The sequence below is a fragment of the Ochotona curzoniae genome, unplaced genomic scaffold, assembly GCF_017591425.1.
Source record: "Ochotona curzoniae isolate NIBS_2020 unplaced genomic scaffold, NIBS_Ocur_1.0 contig_883, whole genome shotgun sequence".
NCBI lineage: Eukaryota > Metazoa > Chordata > Mammalia > Lagomorpha > Ochotonidae > Ochotona > Ochotona curzoniae.
The window spans coordinates 74,976,962-74,996,869 of NW_024466599.1; the positions used below are offsets into that span (position 1 = coordinate 74,976,962).

The following is a 19,908-nucleotide window of genomic DNA, read 5'->3' on the forward strand; positions in this document are numbered from 1 at the left end:
AGAAGGGCCTGTTCTCACCTAGACCGCTGACCACATCAATCCACGCTTTTTACCATTGCAATCACTGCATTGTCTCAGGGCAACTTAGTAGATAATAAAAGAAAAAAAAATGTAACTGACCAGCTGTACAGAAGCAATATTCAAACCTAGGGAAGTTAACCAGGGGTATGGGATGTGAAGTCTTGCATGACTCATATAAAAATCAGCCATCATCCTCAGAATCGGCTGATTCCCATCAATGCACCACTATTATAAAACTATCCACAGAAAGGAGAGAGAAGACAGAGACTGAGCAGGGAGGCCCTCCGTGGCTGTGCTGTTTTAAGAAGGGACAGGGGCTACCACATCCACCATCGCTCAGTTGCTCCGTGGGGCGCGTTGCCTGCCAAGAGTTTTGGCTTCACTTTCCTGAAACGAATGGAACATTCTTGTCTGTCGTTGCTTCCTCCACAAGTCAACGACATAATTGCTTTCCAAAGTCCAAAGAAACCACTGCAAATATTCCCAAAGCCTCAAAAGACAAGGTCTAACTTCAACCGGACGTTTCTCTTTGCTCCATAGCGTGGAGAACCACATGGCACCAGGCCACGTATCTCGACATGTTCATCTGGGTTGAAAAGTTCAGCATGATTAACTCCTGACTTCAATGCAGCCTTGTTGACTTTGGCCCCACTGGGGGAGACTTTTGTTTATTTGTGCATAAAGGATCTGTGGAAGGATGACTGGTGCTCAGGGTCTTTCCATTAAATCATCCTGGAAGAATGATAAGCGATTTTTGTTTTGCTCTCAGCCACTGGTCCATGGTGATTAGCCCCAAATATCACAAATGCTTCTTTAAACGAGAAGTGTTCTGTGTCAGAATGACATTGAACCCTCTCAAGTCCATGCTTATTTCTTTTCCAGGTCAAGCCTTTGCATGAGTCATCTAGATGGACATTTTTACTGATGTTTCTAGATTGTCGACAGACAAAATTGGGGGAGGCTTGGGGAAGGCCTGAGAACGAATCAGGGAGTAGCAAGGACAGAGGTAGGAAGCTGTGGCTTACAATATCAAGAGGCTGCTTTGGGTGTCAGGAACTGGGATCCACCTGAGTAGCACCGAAGCTGTGGGAGGCAGCCACTTGACTCTCCATTTCACAAAGGAAGATGTGGGCACAGCGGGATCTAGTTACCGGCCCAAGGTCACATAGCTAGTGAGGCACAGAGCCTACCTTGCAGCCAGGCCTTCTGCTGACTGAGCTCGAAGACTTAGCCTGTCACACAAAGAGGTTCTAAGAACACTCATCAGGGACAGCACCAGGCAAAACTGGAGAGAGAGGAAGTTACTCAACTTTCAGACAAGCCAGGAAGGGCCTTTTCTGCATGTGGCCATTGAATCTCTGAACAGAGAAGCCAGTGTTGTGGCACAGTGTTAAGCTGCTGCCTGCCATGCCGGCACCCCACATTATAATGGTTCAAGTTCTGGCTGTCCTACTTCTGATCTAGCTCTCTGCTAATGCATCTAAGAACCTAGAGGAAAAACAGCCCCAAGTTCTTGAACTTCTGCTGCTCATGTGGGAGACCTGGATGGAGCACCTGGCTCGTGGCTTCTTCCTGGCCCAGAGATCTCTGTCTCTGTCTCCCCCCCCCCCGACCTCGCCTTCTCTCTCTCTATAGCTCTGCATTTCAAATAAACAGATATATCTTTAAAAAGAAAGTTTGTACAATCCCACTCAGCACCCCACTGCCAGTCTGAAGCCAGAAGTCACACAGCAGCAAGTGTGGTTCCCACGGGCCCATGCTGATGCTCTCTGCTCTGGGCCAAGTTCTCCTTTTGCCTGCAGTGCCAGTCACGCAGGCCTCTGAGTAATGTCTTCTCTGACAATGACACATTGAAGAAACATAAGGAGCACAGGCTGTAGGTGTCAGAAGGCTCCAAGGACGCAGGCACATGAATCTGTCAACAGTTAAGTGCTGCTATTTATAAACACAGGGGCGAGAGCGACAAAATGCCAATCAAGTTCAAAGGGAAACAGGAAGAGGCCACCCAATGCCACAGATTGCCTTGGAGTCCATTTAACTGCAAAATCCTTTGCGGACCCTAAAGTCCCCCCCCAGGTTGTGACCTGTCCTGGGGCTCTCTGGGATGGTCAAGGACGCCTTAGCCATCGCTTTGCAGGTAAAGAGGCTCACATCTCTAGATTGCAGGCTGACCTCAGGGTTGTCCTTCCAGGGTCCAGGTAAAGAGGCTCACATCTCTAGATTGCAGGCTGACCTCAGGGTTGTCCTTCCAGGGTCCAGGTTGGACCAAGGATGTGCTGAGAAATCCGGGCCAGGATTCAACCCTTAGCCATTGGCCATTCTGCCCTAAAGACCTTGGGTTTCTGCTGGGCCACATCAGGCTGTGAAAGGAAGCTGCTGGCTTCTTACATGGTAAGCCTTTGCCAATTAAAAAAATAATAATAAGACAAAAACCAATCCTATTCTTGGCCCAGGAAAAGGGCCAGCCTTTGGTGCTTACATGCACCCATTTATCTAGGAACCTACCCCTGTTCACTCCTGTCCACATCACTTCATCAAATATTTACAGAGCAGAGTCTGCTCTGCGTTAGTCACCAGGGGGCAAACAGACAAGAGTGAGGGAGCACTTCCCTTTCCGTCCTGGCAAGCGGGGTGGGGTGAGGGTGCTGAGATAAGGCTCTTGGTAACCAGACTGCGTAAGGTGTGCCCAGAATTCTAAGCATGGACGTCCAGGCAGGGCACTCAGCCCTCACGGCTCAGGAAGGGTGCGGAGTCCTCGGAGGGGGCTCCCGGGACAGCCTTCAGTGGTGGACAGGGCTGGGGGCCCCAGCACAGTGCAGCTCCGTCGGGAGCACCAGGGTCTTGGGAAGGCCACGAACGGATGGGTACCTTGCAGTCGCAGCCAATGGGCTTCCCGCACTCCTCACAGGTGTTGGCATACAGGTCCTCGAAGCATGCCACACAGAAGGGGCTCTCCTCCCTCAGGATGTATTTCTTGCCAAAGAGAGACTCGTTGCAATGGTGGCAATCAAAGCGCTCAGCCATTTTGACGCCGTGCTATTCAACGGACCTGTCAAAAACGGAGAGATAAGTCAGGTGCCTGTGAGCACACTTCACACTGCACGTACACAGGCTAGCCAGCCACCCTCTCTGCCACTCATCTTTATGCAATGGCTGGCTAGTTCCTTGTGTGAATCACTGAGACGCACCCTTTAAACCATCATAACATCCGAGCATACGTTTTCTCCTCACTTCTCTGGAAGTACTAAGTACTGTTGACCGTGGTAGAGAAGCAATCTGCTAACATCAGCATTGATGTCACAGGCCCGGTCCTGTCTGGCTGCGTGTAGGCTTCCTACACAGGACCCAGCCTCACAACTTGTGCCCAAAATAGAAAAAGCAAGTACAGATACAGTATGTCCATTTTTACAGAAAGAATTCTCCTAAGCTCCCCTTCAGGATTCATGCATGGGGAGAAGCCATGGGGGGAAAGCGAAGGACATCCGACACTAGACACCAGGAGCGCATGCCTCAAGAAGTACCACCTCCCTCCTGCAAGAAACGCCACCAACATCTCTGCGGATGAGTCATTACTCTCAGGCAAAAAGATCGCTGTCCTTCAGCCACCTGCAAATCCAGAGAGCCCGATCAAAGATTATCACATGGTCAGATGCGATAGAGCCAACCAGGTGACACCGGGAGCCCTGCAGAGGAACCACAGCACCTCTTCACGCAAGCATGGTTCAGTTTTCCAGGATGTGAATGCACATGAGTAGGAAGCAATGGTTTGGTGGCACAGAGGAAGAGGGTATTTTTTTTTTTTTATCTTCTGTCGTCTTCCTCTGACCATTTCTATCAAAACACATTAAAGGGGCAGCACTGTGCCACAGCGGGTTGGTTGCCTGTGGTGCTGACGTCCCATAGGGTGCCCGTTCAAGTCCCAGCTGCTCCACTTCCAATCCAGCTTCTGCTAATGTGCCTGGGAAAGTAGTCGAAGATGGTCCAGGTGCTTGGGCTCCTACCACCACACGGGAGACCAGTAGAAGCTCCTGGATTATGACTTCAGACCAGCCCAGCTCTAGTCATTACATTCACTTGGGGAATAAATAAACCAGCAGACAAAAGCTCTCTCTCTCTGTTTCCCCTTCTTTCTCTGTAACTCTGCTTTTCAAATAAAAACAAACCTATTTTGTTGTTGTTGAACCATCGTGGTAAGTCTACCGAACACTGAACTTACTTCTTTAGGAATATTTTTCTTCTGTGGCAAAATTTAATTTGCACAATGTGAGGAGTTTGGTCAGTTGTTAGACTGGCACCCCAGTCTAAATGATCAATGTTTCATCAACTCTAAAGCAAATTCAATTTCCAGACACTTCCATTTGAGAATGAAAACTCAGAATGAAGCTCTCTGGTGCAAGCAAAATATTGCTGCTTGGTTTATGGTTACGTGAAATTTGATAGCATTTATTAGTTGCATACACTTGTGTATACAAAATCCCGACAATTAAAAGCAGAGAAATGCACCTCTTTCAAGTATCCAAACTTAGTCACTTCTGTGTTTACAGACATTTTCTTCCAAGAGCGTAAAATATGCATGCAGCTGGATACATGTGGCAGCCTATTCCTCAACATCGTTCTTCCTGGAGTTAGAGAAAACACTGGACATTTCTTGGGATAACATCACAAGATGAGACTTAGGATTCGGAAATCCTATCCATAAATCCCCTTTGCAGAGGCCATCTCGGGTTGCAGAGGCCGTGCTGGCCACTGATTTGATGCTTCCCTGGAATTCCTCAGCTATGGGCTTCGACAGTGGTCATCTGTATCCCACTGGAATTCAAGCTGTCTTTCCAACACCTACATTTTTTTTTTCAATAAAGGCTTCCAATTAAACCTGGAAGAGTAGTATTCTTGCCTATCTTGTTCACCCGAGCATGAGAAGAATGGGGAGTTGGAAATAAGAACAACAACAACAACAAAAGAAAAAGCTAGAAGTCAAGGAATTTTAAAAGCCAGACACAACTCCTAAGCTTATCTTGGTGATAAGTGTCTCATTTTATGGCTAGAAAGAGCCAGGACCCAGGAACACGAAAGGAAAATGAGGAGTCCCATGAGCATTCCCCAACATCCACCTAACTTACAGCAAGCGAATACCCAGTCTAAAAGCAAAGGGGTTCCATGTGGGCTTGGCCACGCAGCAGCCAGACTAGAGAAACGAGCAGGCACTGACTGTGCGAGCCGTCATCACAGGGCAACCTCCCCTGTTCTCGGCCAAGGGCAAGGGTGTGTTCTCCACTGTGATGCGCAGGATATGTCTCCTGCCACCTCCAATCCAGATGATCAGAGCAAACAACTGAGACCAAGCAGGCAGGGCTGCATGTCCACTCCACGAGTGACAGTGCTTAGGCCAGGATGGACTTGGAGTAGCTCAGGCAAAGGGGCCGTGGGGGAGGCCCGCTCGGATGAGTCCACCAGCTCATTTCTGCAGAACTGCTTTCACTGGTGGCGGAGCCCTCTCCTCCCCAGGCTGTGCCTCATCCACTCTAAGAGGCCAAGGCAGCTTTCGCCATTAGCAGAGCATCACTAATGAGGGACAGAGAGGATGCTCTTGATGTGAGAAAGTGAGGCAGCAGCAAGGTGAAGCAAAATGTGTACTCCAAATGCTAATGAGACAACTCAGAGCTGCCTCTCTATCATAAAAGGCTTAAAACCAACTCTCTTCGGTGACATGCTACCGAACAGAATTCTCTTTTTTAAACAGGATACTTAGGCTAATTACCAACGTTAGGTGAAGATCTTTGTTTTTTTTTCCATTAAGAGGTTTGTTTATTTGAAAGACACACACATACATACACACACACACACACACACACACACACACACACACACACAGTGCAAGAAAGAGCTGCAACAAAACAGGAGCCTTGAACTCCATCTAGTTCTCCTATGTAGGTGACAGGGACCCAAGTACTTGGCCATCCTTCACTGCTTCCCCATGTGCATTAGCAGGGAGCTGGATCAGAAGCAGAGCAGCTGGGTCCCTACCCAGAACTCCAATACTGGTGCCAGTGTCACTAACTGTGTCATAACACTGTCCCCACCCCATCAAACTCTTCAACGGAAAAACATAATCCCACATCTGGAGTCCCTTATCTGGATTTTTAGTCCATTAAGGTACCTGGTTATTCAAGAAACACATCTTGAGTTACAGCTATGTGTCAGATGTCAAGCAAGACAAAGGAGATGTAAACACGGATAAAAGAAGGACCCCATCCCCAGGAGCTCGGAGTCTGAGGAGTTTACACCCAACAGGGCACAAAGCTCTGAGCCCAGGGCATGGCAGAGCTGGGAGAGAAGGGACCCCTGCAAGGGCAGGGCTGGCTTCTGGGAGATGAGGTCAACTGCACTGGGAAACTGTTACTCAGCTGGCAAGGCAAGTCAAGGGCAAAGCAAAGCAAACAGAGCCAGGGAAATCACAGAGGCATAGGATGAGCAGACACCTTGGAAGGTGGAAGGTCCGGAAAAGGATGGAGTCAGAAACACAGTCAGGGACTTCCGTGTGCCCGGTTTGTGGGCGAGACGTTCTCTGTAGATGAAAAAATCAAAAATGGCCATTGTGCTTGAAAAAGTGTGTTGAGGGTGTCAGAGTCCACTTTGAATTAACTTCTTCAAACAAAGTTACGATGTCTTGGTTCCATAAAGTTTCCAATTTGACGGTGTACAGAGTCTCTGAACTCCTTCTCTCTTCTGACAGGTCCATCATGTGACGCACAGCAATGTCACTGCACTCAGGGGTACACCTGAATACAACATGACCGCTGACATGTCATCTCATTGAACCAAATTCGCACTACAGTCCTCACCCCTCCCCGGAGTTCAGTCACCTCCTGAGGTCACTGCCTGTTGAGCTCAGAACAAGCTGGATCCTAGGGTTAGGCCTGCACTCCAGGCCAAGCCAACTACACAGGGTGAGGCTGGCACCAGGTGGGACATGCAGGTCTAGAGAAGACCTGAGTGGGTTTGATATCCAAATTTCCATCAGTCCAGCTTTGAGTTAAAAGCAAGAACCCAGTATGCCCTGCTTAAAAGTACACTAAACAGTAAAAACCCAAGTGCATTTACAAACACTCAGGTTGAAAAGGCAGAAAATAAGCTTGAGTGGGGGACATGCTAGAGCAAGAAAGAAAGGAAGAAAAAACAAGGGCATGAAAGGAAAGGAAGAGAGAAAGACGAGGAAAGGGAGGAGACAGAGGTGGAAGGGAGATGGAGGCAGGAGGGGTGGATGGAGTGGGAGAGAGACAAGGACACTGACAGCCAGGAAACTCACACCTTAAAACACACACACACACACACACACACACACACACACACACACACACACACACAAAGAAGTCTTGAGAATCCAGGAGGAGGTTGGCTTGGTGGACAGCCTTCCTGGGGCTCGCTGGCCTGGACCTTGCAGTCTCAGCAGCTCAGCCCACCCTTCCAAACAGGACACCTGGTAGACCAGCATGCACAGCCAGATTTGCAAACATCTGCGTCCTCTTTACTGCTTTTTGTCTCAGACCTATTTATTTTTATTGCAAAGTCAGATATACAGAGAGGAGGACAGACAGAGAGGAAGATCTTCCGTCCGATGATTCACTCCCCAAGTGATCTCAATGCTTGGAGCTGTGCCAATCTGAAGCCAGGAGCCCAGAGCCTCTTCTGGGTCTCCGATGTGGGTTCAGGGTCCCAAGGTTTTGGGCCATCCTCGACTGCTTTCTCAGGCCACAAGCAGGGAGCTGGATGGGAAGCGGGGCTGCTGGGATTAGAACCAGCGCCCATATGGGATCCCAGTGCATGTCCTTGCCCACTGGGACTTTAGCCCTAGGCTACCGCATTGGGCCATAAGACCTATTTTAATATGAATCCATTTCCCAAGATTTCATTTCTGCCCTTCTCCCTAGCTCAAAAGGGTATCAGTCCTGCTTTATGATACTCCTGTAGTCTCTTGCTATGAAAGATCTGCAAATGCCCCCTAAACTTTTCCCACAAAACCCACAGACGCAGCTTTTTGCATCCTACGCACAGCCAGGTGGGTCACTAATTGACAATCAGAACGTTCCAGAGACAATTAGGATGTCTGATCTGTTACATGTGGGTTCTTCTTCAGCATGTGTCATAAAAAAAAATGTTGATGCTTTCATGAATCCACACCACAAGGACTGACTGTGTCCCGCAACAGCTGCTGGCACAGGCAGGCAGGCAGCAGGTGTCAGCAAGACTTCATCAGCAGAGGCATGCACGTGGACACACACACACACACCTCAGGTCAGAAGCTTGGCAACTACCCAGCGAGCACAAGGAAGGATGGGCAGAGGAGCAGAAGCACCCTGGAGTACACACATGTGGACAACAGTCAGGAGTGGAAATGAGGACTTCTGTAGGTGGACAGTCCACTCTGCAATGGAATTCAGCATCTGCCTGAGCTCTGTTCTTTCTCTTCCAGCCCTGCCGTCCCATATGCCTCCTGCCGGACACACTGCTGCTCGCATAGCAGGTAGACTTGTTCTTATCATGCTTGGACTATGAACCCATGCGTACACACAGCCGCACAGCCCCAGGACGATGCCTGGCCAGGTCAAGAAGACAACAGCCAGCCAGGAGAAATCACCACACTTCGGCAAGAAAGCACGAAGCTCCCCACGCAGTTCCAGGTACCAAGAGATGGCCCTGGATGCGCTACACAGACACACCATGCCTCCAACTAAAGATCTTCCTGCCAAGGCACGGGGCCAGGGAGTGCCTTCATTGCTTTGTTTTCCAGTGGAAGGAAGCATCAACACACACTCACCACTCACCCCAACTCTTCTTCAGTCTAGCGAAACTGTTTCTTCCTTTCCCCCTGTTTTATTTGTTTTAGAGGCAGGGTGACAGAGAAAGAGAGAGAAACAGAGACAGCCATCTTTCATTCACTGGTTTGCTCTGCAAAAGCCAGCAATGGCCGAGGCTGAAACCAGGACCAAGAAACTCCATTTGTGTCTCTCTTGCAGGTGTTGGAGATACAAGCAGTTGGGCCATCAGCAGAAAGCTGTTCTTGCAGGCAGAGGAGTTGGGATTTGAACTGGCACGCCGATGTGGGATGCAAGCCTTCCGAGCGGCAGCTTAGCCAAGGGAGAGAACCGTCAGCTCAAGAGACACTTGTCATTTTTAAAACAACATATTTCTGGAATCCATTTAAAATCTGGTCTTAGATTGATAGACTGTAAACTATTTTAGACAATAAGGTGTAAGACTGATGATCACCGAATGATCGTTGAATGATACTGGTTACTGATTAGTTTCATAAGCTTTGACTAAGCACATCCATGGGAAGCTATTACAATGTGCTACATGAACTGGTAGCTTTCACAAACAGAAAAAAAAAAAACACTTTAGCTTGTTGCTGACAGTTTTCAGAACTGCTTGGTTGTGGTAAACTGCTGTTTTCTGAATAATTCTTTGAATGCCACAGAGTGAGAGGATTTGGGAAACGATGAATGCCACATCTCTGACCTGAAGTCCATGAACACAAAGGGGATCCCAGCATCCTGATGTCCTGTGAGCCTTCAGAACCAGACGGCCAGAGTGTACTCAGTAACCGCTATTTCCCACGGACAGTGTTAGGCACCAGGAAACGGAGATAAAAGACCCTCTTTGAAAGGACTTCCAGTTCCATTCTAGGGCATGGGAACTTAAATCACTTTTCGGATCCTATCTCATTGTTCCATCTCAAAACACACCGGTTCAGTGGATGCCAGACACCAATAACTCTGCAGGCTGCATTGGCAGGCAGCCTCAGGACCATGGATCCCATTCCTGCGGGGGTCCGGGGGACAGGTTCCACGCTGCGGTTCTACTGCTGTTTTCCCACCAAGGTGTGAGTGCAACATTGGGGCTGTTTCTGTTCTCCCCATTCTCATCTTGTCTCCTCCCACCTGCAGGTGCAGCTCACTGCCCCCACTCTGAGCGCCTGACCTTAAACCTCTTCGGACCCTGACCCGCCTTTTCTTTGCTATCTCCCAACTTTCACAGATGACTGGTCTGTTTCTTCCTGTTTTTGTCCTATTCCCGTGTGCTGTTTCTTTAGCACACTGCATCGCAGCTACTGTCTTGATAGGCCTGTACAGTTCTTCCTACTCCATTATTTACTGCTTAGTTCTCATTGGCTCCACAAACACAGACAGACCTGTTGTTTTTTTGACCGACGACTTTCCACATTGATAGAACCTTCAAGGGCACTCATTGACATCCTCCTTACCCACAGAAACAAGATCGCTGCTCCAGATGCCCCTCAGAACCATTGCCTAGCGGTGAGAGTTGTGGCACAGCAGGTGAATTCCTTAAAAGGAGTGTGTTCCATGTCAGAGTGCTTGCGATCTCAGCCCTGCCCAAAGCCAGCGCCCTACTAACGCACCTAGAGGCAGCGGGTGGTGGCTCAAGTCCTTGAGTGTCTGCCACTCTCATGGGAGACCTGAACAGAGTTCCTGGCATCCAGCTCCAGCCCGGCTCAGATCTGGCTGCTTGTGGCCACTGGGGGAGTGACCAGCGAATGAAAGATTCTCCCCTTCTCTCTCTCTCTTTCTCTCTTCCCTGTGCCATTCTTCCAAATAAACAAATCTTTAAAAAAAAAAAAAAAAGACCAGGGGCTAGCCTGCTGACTCAACAGGTTAATCCTCCATTGTAAGCAGCCCATATGGGCACCAGTTCGTGTCCCAGAAGTTCCACATCCAATACAACTCCCTGCTAATAGTTTAGAAAGGCAGCGGAGGATCCTGTACCCATACGGGACACCTGAAAGAGGCTCCTGGCTCTTTATCAGCTCCAGCTGGTGTGGTCATTTGGGGAGTGAACCAGAAGATCTTTCTCTGTCTCTCCTTCTTTCTGTAAATCTGCATTTTCAATAAAAATAAACAAATCTTAGCCATATGTCTAAAGGTCATCTTGAAGTAACAGATTACATCAAAACAGTAAAGACAAGCATTATGGAGGCTAAGGAAGTGTGACTGTGTGCCACGTCCAAGTTCAGGTGAGGCCTAAGGTCACATGCAAGAACTGGGTAGGTGGTAAGACACTGGGTGCTGGCTCCAGACCTCTCATTATATCCCTGTGCAGGGCATCAGTTTTTACAACAACAGGAAAACCAAGGCCAACACTAACAATGCCATGCTATAATGAAACATGTGAATGAGAGCTGGTGGGGGAGCTTTTAAGCAGATCTTCCTGGCAAGCTATGAGTCAGGATTCTCCAGAGAGAGAGGGGGCAGGGATAGGAACCAACAAGCGATGCACACAGACATTAAGAAACATACAGCAAGGATTTAGCTCAAGCAATTATGAAAGTGGAACAGGCCCAAGATCTGCGGCGGGAGGCCAGTGAGCAGGAGAAGCAGAGGCTGAAATTCTGCTCTCAACACCAGCGAAGTTGGTAGATTCATGATGAGCCAATGTTTCGGGCCTCCAGCCGAAGCAGCCAGGCAAGAAGGCATTCTCTCTTACCCAGCTTTTTAGTTCTACTCAAGTCTTCAGCTGATTGCGTAAGACCTACACACCCGAGGAAGGGCAACCTGCGTTACTCAATCAGAAACAAAATCTCACGTGGAAATACCCTCACAGACACAGCCAAATGTCTGGGCACCCTGGAGCCCAGGCAAGTAGACCCACAACACCCCCATCCTTAAAATGCACAACTCGCAACCGAGGAAATCTACTTGACTGCTCCCAAAGCCAAAATGCCAAGGTCAGTCCCTTGGAAGACTCAACTGTCAGTCACTAGAGAAAGCTTAGGCACTTGGCTCGAGATGGTCCGGTGGAGGGAGTGGCCTCTGCGCAGCCCCTGAAATGCACACTCGGTAAACACGGCTTTGATAGGACTTTACACAGATGTCTAACGTTTTCATTCACTCAAAGCTCTGCTCTGGACGCCTTGGCCCCTGGTCCCACGGAAGACCACTAGGGCAGCCTCAGTCGCAGAGGCTGGTAATGAACCCTCGGTGCAGGAACCGAGAGGAAAACCCAGGCCTCCTAGCACCAAGGCTGGTTTTGTGTGTGTGTGTGTGTGTTTTGTCTTCTCAAAATATGACTGAAATACAGGCTGGGAAGTCATGATTCAAAGCTATGCTGACCCCCTCCTCAGCACTCTGAGACTTCTCTGTCAAAACAAAGCTGTTAGAGACGCGCCCAAAGGCTCTTCCACCTACTAAAGGTTAGGTCCCTGTGAACCACCTCTACTGCTGAGCCCCCTAGCTCAGCTTTCCTTAAGTGTGCATAGATGCTCACATTAGTATGGCTGCGCAAGACAGGGCACTCGGCTATCTCGGGACATAACCCAGACGGGCGTTGTGTAGGCAGGCCAGTTCCTCAGTGTAGAAGACTAAGGCTCCAGGAAATTCAGGTGAGCCGACCACAAGATTTGCAAGGTTGAAGGACCTGCCCATGAAGCCGGGCAGCACCTCTTTTAACCAACCATACCTTGTGGACTGTGATTTATACAGGACTAAGCATCACAGTCTGGGCCAGTGGCAGGGCAATGGGAAGCTTAAGTCTAGTCCTTAAACAAACAAACAAACAAACCACTGCTATGTAGAAGAATTTTAAAACACCACAGACAGATGAACAAATACTGTGAAAATCTAATTCTATCCATTGGTCATGTGACAAAATTTTGGATATGCTGTATTTCTCATTTTCACGTCAACTTTTTTTTTCTCTTTTTCGCTCTAAATCATCTTTAGGAAATGGAAGCCTTCTCCCTCCAGTGTCTCATCTTGAACACGTGGACACACAGTTAATGCCAAACATGTGTGAAGACAGATTTCCTGATTATAAGCTCCAATTGTGACTTGTTACTTTCGTAAATATGTGCAAGGGAGCACACACAGACAGCTTGCATTTTATGAGATTAGGTTAGTTCCCGTGGAAATTCAACTGGGGACCTCAAACTACATAATACATTGGGACTGCATTGAAAAAGAAAAAAAATCAACTTTTTCTTCCTGCAATTTCAGGTATGCTGTGTCCACAATGAGAAAAGTTGGAGTCATTTTCACTTACAAAAAGCCCATTCAACAATAATCCAGCGGTTCAAGTTTTTAATTTCCGCACGAGTCAAGGCATGAGGCCACATCACACGCCCCACACACCCGCGCGCAGCCCTGCACGCCCGGACCGCCGTGCCCAGCCGGTCCAGGAGCGGGGACAGCGGCCACCTCCCTGCGGTCGGCCGGTCCGGACCCGCGGGCAGCAGGGGTCGGAGGCGAGCCCTTCTGGCTACCTGACGGCGACCCACCACGCCGGGACACTGACGGCCAAAGTCGGTCGTGCGGGAGCGGATGCCCGGGGGTCTTACCCTCCTCCGTGCAGCCCCCTCTCAGGGTTCCCACTGTTCAGCTCTCCACGTCCCACGGTCTCCCCTCCACGGCTCAGATCTCCCGCAGCTCGGTTCCCCTCCCCAGTTCCCTCTCCAAGGTCTCCCCTCCCCTGCGTCCGGGTCCCCCTCTCTCCAGGGAAGCTCACCTCTTGCGCACCGTCTCCTCTCGCCCGACACACGCCAGTGCGGGGCGCCTCTCTCCCGGGGAGTTCCTACGGCGGCCCACGCCACTGTCCCCGTCCCGGGTGGCCGGGGGCCGAGCTGGCCAGGACGCGGCTGCTGCTGCTGGCGGCCGAGTGCAGCCGGCGCCGCTCCCGCCCAGAGATCCCCCGCCGAGTCATTTGCCCATATAAGGAGACGCACGCCGGGGCGGCGCGGGCTGCGCGCGGGCACCTCCGCCTCGGGGTGGTCCAGCCGCCGGGCTCGGCCAGCCCCCCGGGTCCTGGGCGCATGCTGCAGCACAAGCCCTGGGGAGGCACGCCAGACTCGGCCAGTCCTCCGGGTCCTGGGCGCACGCTGCAGCACAAGCCCTGGGGAGGCACGTCGGACTCGGCCAGCCCTCCGGGTCCTGGGCGCACGCTACAGCACAAGCCCTGGGGAGGCACGCCGGACTCGGCCAGTCCTCCGGGTCCTGGGCGCACGCTGCAGCACAAGCCCTGGGGAGGCACGCCGGACTCGGCCAGCCCTCCGGGTCCTGGGCGCACGCTGCAGCACATGCCCTCCGGGTCCTGGGCGCACGCTGCAGCACAAGCCCTGGAGAGGCACTAGGGCAGCGGAGGGAGAAAGGGTGTGCTTCCAAGTCCCGTTCGCGCTAGGGGTTTCTCTCTGTAGTGCCCTGCGGATTTGCTCATGCAGGAATCACCCCACCTCCCCCAATAGATGACTAAGGAGAGCGCTCTAGAGAGGGTACACAGGAATCTTTCCATCCACTTCTCCCGGGCTAGAGGTCTGCTGAGTCTGCCCAGGTTCCCCTCAAGGGCAGAAAACAAAAGCCAGGTGGGAAGGTGATCTCCAGGGTCACCACCAACAAACACCCACACCGCATGCCTGCCTCTGCGCGCCGGACACTTGGTGGGCACGGATGGCACCCTCGGCCTGGGGAAGGGGCTGTGGGCACAGTCGGTCTAGAGCTGGGGGAAGTGAGGGGATGGACAACCACAGCCTTGGAGAAGTTCTGCAAACAGGCACGTTGTTTTTTTCTGCAAAGAAGGCAGGAAGAACCATTTGACTGCTTCTCCTGGCTTAGGTAGTCTCTGTATGGTGCTACCCTTGGGTCGTTGGTAGAGTCAGAAAACCTGGCAGCCCAGGGCGTCTTGGTTTTAGCTACTGTTGGGAAGCACTAGCTCCACCTAGTATCTCATTGCTTGTCCCTGCTTTAAGGTAAGGGATTTGTGGCTGCTCAAGGCCATGGGCGTGGTGACTGCCAGCTGGGCTATGAGCTGGAGAGTCTCAGGTAGCCAGCCACGTCAGGATCATTCAGGATTACCTTCCTCCTTCCCCCAAGTGACTTTCAGGTGCCACCCAGAGAGTGAGATGTGGCACAGACAGAATCAGAGTCAGAATTGCATGCTGCAAACCCAGTCCTTTCCCCATCCGGACACTCCCACCTAACCTGCCTGAACCACACACAGGGTCTTGTGCCAAGAATCCGTGCTGCACACCGCCTGACCTCCCACTAAAAGTAAAGGCAGATCCCCTTCTTGAAGTCTGGCCGGGAGTGTGTGTTGAGAAAGCTACCTTCTCTTAACACCTGATGAGGTTTGCTCTCTACTCAGCTGCAAACCAGCCAGAGATGTCTTAGCTCTCAGTACGTCATAAGCTTCCATTTGTAAAATGTTTCAAAAAGGATGCAGCATCAGATCTGCACTTCGCTTCTTTTTGCTGTTGTCTTTCGTTTTCCAAATTGATTTCTTTCTGCCTTGTGCTTCACTTATTTTTTACTGATGTAGTTATTTTGTTCTACAATTTTTTTTGTCTCACAATTGTGTTAGCTGTCTCATATGGATTCTGATGTCCTGCATTTCTAGGTTATTAAGAAATTAATCATTTTAATGTTGCATTTCTTTTTTCACCTAAGGGATATGGGAACAATATCAACGATCCTATGGTAAAATTGTTACCAAAATCCAGACTCGGAAGACACCCTTTGTCAATTTCTACCACAGCACTGTGCAAAGAACAGAAATGGAAAGAGAGGTTAACAGATTAGATACAAGCATGGCTAAGCATGCTATGTGGACCATGCTTGAGTTGTTTTCTTAAATATTTATTATTTCGAAAGGGGGAAGAGAGAAATAGATAGTTTTCCTATACTGGTTTATCCTCCAAAAGCTCACAGTACTCATATCTGTGTCAGGCCAAAGACCTCCTGGCTTTCCCCTGGATGGCAGGCACCCAAGGACTTGGGCTGTCTTGTTCTGCCTTCTCAGATTTCATGCGGAGCAACTGGGACCCAGGGCACTATGACATGGAATAATGCTAGCAATTGAAATGTGGCAGCCCCTTATTTGGTTTCTTATGAGAGGCAAAATGTCTTAAGAAATAAATTTTTTAAAAAATCAGAATCCCTCTTTTTTCTGAGCCTTGCCTTTTCAAGTGTGATGTCGGAATAAATACCAATGAAATATCCTGTCTGGGGTTGCTTCAGAATAATTTGAGATGGGATGAATGGAGGAGGGCAACCTGAACATGAGCTGGCATTAGCCCTGGTTGAAGGCTGAAGCTTGATGATGGATATATGGGGTTTATCATGCTTGTCTGTCTCCTTTGGTAATGCTTAAAAAATTCCACAGTTAAAAAAAAAAAAGCCCTTTCAATTACAAATGCACGTAGTATTTGCCCTTAACCTGGCATTTCTCTTAACAGGAAATGATCTTGCAGATACACTTGCTCGTGTGTAAAATGGTATGTACACAACAGCATCGTGCCATGTGGTATGATCAAACACAATGTGGCACGTGTTAGAATCACTTGTGTACAACCATTAAAAAGAAGGAGGTGATTCCACTGGCAGGATCTCCAAGATGTGAGAAGTCAGAAAACAGCCCGGTGGCACTCAACCTTGGGTGTTCATGGACAAAGGAGGGAAGGAAGGCAGGCAAGCGGTTGCCTCTGGAGAGATCCAGGTCTTTGGGAGTCAGAGGTGGAAAGGAGACCCATTTGTATCTCCTTTGTTTCTTGTGAATTGGGAGCTAAGTAAGTGCAGACCCAACCCCAAAACATTCTGAAAGAAAAAGCAACACACGTTCCTTCTTTAGGAAAAACAGGAAACAAATGTTAAGCTGAGATTTGCTAGAAAGCCAAAGGAAGTTTGCTGGAAATCAAGGAAGGGAGATATGGTGTCTAGGTTTAATGGCACATATGCTTTCCAGAATAACGGGGTCAAAGGATGAACTATTAAAAACATTTTCATGAGGGAATATGGGGAAATCTATTTGACAATAGCTATCCTGTAATCTTAAGATCTGTATTCTTAGGATCCATCTAAAGTGCCTGGCTGGTAGGATGTTTTTTAAATAAATGTGATGAATGAATGAATGATTACAGAGGAATTAATCTGTGTCAAGTCTTTCATTCTTTGACTGTAGTATGACACATGGAATATTCGAGAAGCTGTAACCATGCGCACTGCAGATTGGTTCCACCTCTGAGGCCAGGCCTGGATTCAAACCCCCGTGCTGGCCAGGCCTAGCTCTGTGACCTGTGTTAGTCACAAGGTCTCTCTAACCCTCCGTCTGCTCATTTGTAAGATGCACTGATCAGGCTCACTGTCAGCGCCATCTGTAAGAGCAGCATCCCATGTGAGTGCCAACTCTGAGTCCCGGGTGCTCCACTTCTTATCCCACTCCTTGCTAGTGCACCTGTGACGGTAGCAATTGATGGCCCAAGTGCTTGGGTTCCTGTGAGGGGAGACCAGGAAAGAGTTCCAGGCTCTCTCTTCAACCTGGCTCCACCCTGGCTATGGCAGACATTTGGGAAGAGAACCAGCAGGTGGAAGATATCTTTCTCATTCTCCCTCTGTAATTCTGTCTTTCAAATAAAGATGTACACTTTAAAATAAGAAAATCTTCCAGGTCCATGCATGTAGATCACTTAGCACCATTGGCAGATTGCTTGGCGTACCACTCACCCTCACTACACACTCACTTATTATATTCAAGGGTGGAGGGGTTCCAGGGAATGACTTAGATGTTTACCAGCCTCGGGGATCAAGGGATAGACCCTGTTTTGAAAACAGAAGACAGATTTCTTAAGTGAAACATACCTGCTGTTTTTAAAAGGCAAGCTCAGGAAAGTAGACAGAGATGAAGTAGATCCTGGGAAAGGCTTGGGTGACTATGGGCCATGCAAGCCCTTCATTTGTGTGCAGTGTTTCCCAGAGACCCGGCCCTCCTCATCAGCTAACGGCCCGCCCTCTTCCTCTCTGCCTGTGGGTTCCAAGCAGTAGAAGAGGAGAGGGGAAACCCTGTATACAGCTTCCGCAGGGCTCAGAAGCCTGGGAGCCCTGGGAACTGCTGTGAGTGCACATTTCAGAGCTGTACCTGTCCAGACAAGCCTTTGGGGCGTTCTTACGACTGCAAGTGCCTTAAGGTAAAACATCCCTTAGAGCTTCCAACTCCCAGCCGTGCAAATCACTAGGAAGCTGCAGAGACATCAGGTCCTGGCAGGCGTGGGTAGAGGCCAAGGGTGGAGACTACATATGCGCTCAGGAGCTCTGAGTCCAGCTGTAGGGACTACAGGCATGGCATGCCTGCAGCTGCCACCTGTGGTGGAGTGTTGCCATGTGTGAAGGGGACTGGCTGCCAGGCCCACCTGCACTGGGTGGAGAGGTGTGGGTAGCTGCCAGCCCCCTGGCTGTGGCCACCCTGGGGAGACCTGTACGACTTCACCTCCACTGTAAATAAAGGAGACACAGGCAGGCAGGAACCCAGGTCCGATCTCCCTGCCCTGGCCACCCTTCCCTCTGCCAAGAAGAGTTCACAGTGCTCTGGTCCCTAAGTAATTCCTTCCACTCAAACCTGGACAGGAAACTGGTGGATGATTTGCTCTTGATTCAGAGGGGATCGTTAATTGCCTCACATGGTTGGGAGGTGAGTAAGTGTCTAAGATCATAAAAGCTGGCGGGAAGGGGGCAGGAGTGAGCAAACCAGCAGGCATGATGCCAGCAGCCCGGGGAGGGAACAGGTTCCTACCTGTCTACCCATCAAACAGCCAGTGCCAAACCCACCGTGGGGCTCCCAAAGCTGGCTTCCCTTGTTTTAAAAGCACTATTTGTCCAGATCAAGCAAGAAAATGATGGGTCGGCACATGGAGTGCCCTCCTGCTCTAGTGCGTGGAGGCCCCAGGGCCTTGGTCCTGCTCCACAGCATCAAACTGGAAAAGTGGATCTGGTTACAGTTAAGATCCTGCCCCTTCCAGCTTTGTTCCTCTGCCTGCCTGATTTCCAGGAAAGGCTTGGATTCCCACAAAAGCAGTCTTTGCCTTCCCCTCTCCCTCTTGCCATGCCCTGGCCAGGAGGGAAAAAGCTTGGCTCTGTATTCAGTTACAAAGCGTCCGTGCCATTTCTTCTCTTTTTCTCAAACTGATTTTATGGGGCCAGTCGTCAGTGTTGAAAGCCTCAAAACCAGCCTGACTTTGAGCCAAATCCGCAAGTAGCTCCGTGATTCTGAGTTTCCTGTCTCAGTGGTTAAAGCTTGCCTGGAGCCTCTGTTGCAAGTTTCCATTGTGGCTTTGATAACTCAGTGAGCACGGCCCTGCCTGGCAGAGTGATGCCCGATCCAATGGAACCATTTGTATCTTAAGTTCATTCAGCGGAGGTCACTGGACTATTGCAGAGGAAATGTCTAATGTGAACTCTGAAAAAGCTTCTTTTCCCCCCTCGATTAAGACCCTTTTTTTTTTTTTGTCAAACTGGCGTGTAAAGCGAGAGCTCCTGGTCTCTGATCTCAGCTCTCCTCTGCTGTCACTTAGCCACTTCCCTATTTGTCTTCGCTGGCAAAGTTACTCTGTCCTGTCCTCTGTCAACAGTTCCGAGAAGTTAGAATGTCTGACGTCTGTGTAAAAGTGGTGAGATGCTGTTGGGAGAAATCTGTGTTTGCGTCTCTAAGATAACCGGAAGCACTTTTTTTTTTTTTTAAAGCAAAAAGTAACAGCATCTTCAAAGATTTATGATTTATGTGTTGGAGATACTATCGCTCAATACCTACTTACCACAGGTAGGGCCGACGGGGGTGTGGCGTGTCAAAGCCAGCAGCCAGGAATTCAACCCCAGTCTCCTACATGGGTGGCAGGGACCCACTTAGATGATCCCTTCCAGAATGTGCATGATCAGGAAGCTGGAATGTGGGAGTGAAGCAGCAGCATGAGACACACAGGCAACCCAGCTCGTGTCTTAACTTCCTGTCCCAGTGCCTGCCGTGGAAGCACATTTTACACGTGGCCTGTTATTGATATCCCCAGCATCCTACAAGTGAGGTGGGCCTCTGTGCCTCTCGCGTCCCTCAGAATGTTTGTCGTAT

The 19,908-nt window shown here is 49.7% G+C and overlaps 1 protein-coding gene across 2 annotated transcripts in view; it reads right to left on the reverse strand.

The window, feature by feature from the left end:
• The window catches only part of FHL2 (four and a half LIM domains 2), a 68,723-nt gene that overhangs the window by 17,974 nt on the left and 30,841 nt on the right, over window positions 1–19,908 (reverse strand). The window contains exons 1-2 of one of the 2 annotated variants that reach the window (XM_040993884.1): window positions 13,537–13,645; window positions 2,890–3,070 (exon numbers count right to left, since the gene is read on the reverse strand). In XM_040993884.1, coding sequence (XP_040849818.1) covers window positions 2,890–3,045 — 156 coding nt within the window. In that variant the 5' untranslated portion in view covers window positions 3,046–3,070; window positions 13,537–13,645. Of the gene's footprint in view, window positions 1–2,889; window positions 3,071–13,536; window positions 13,646–19,908 lie in introns of those variants that run through there. The other variant, XM_040993885.1, reaches the window with a different exon arrangement.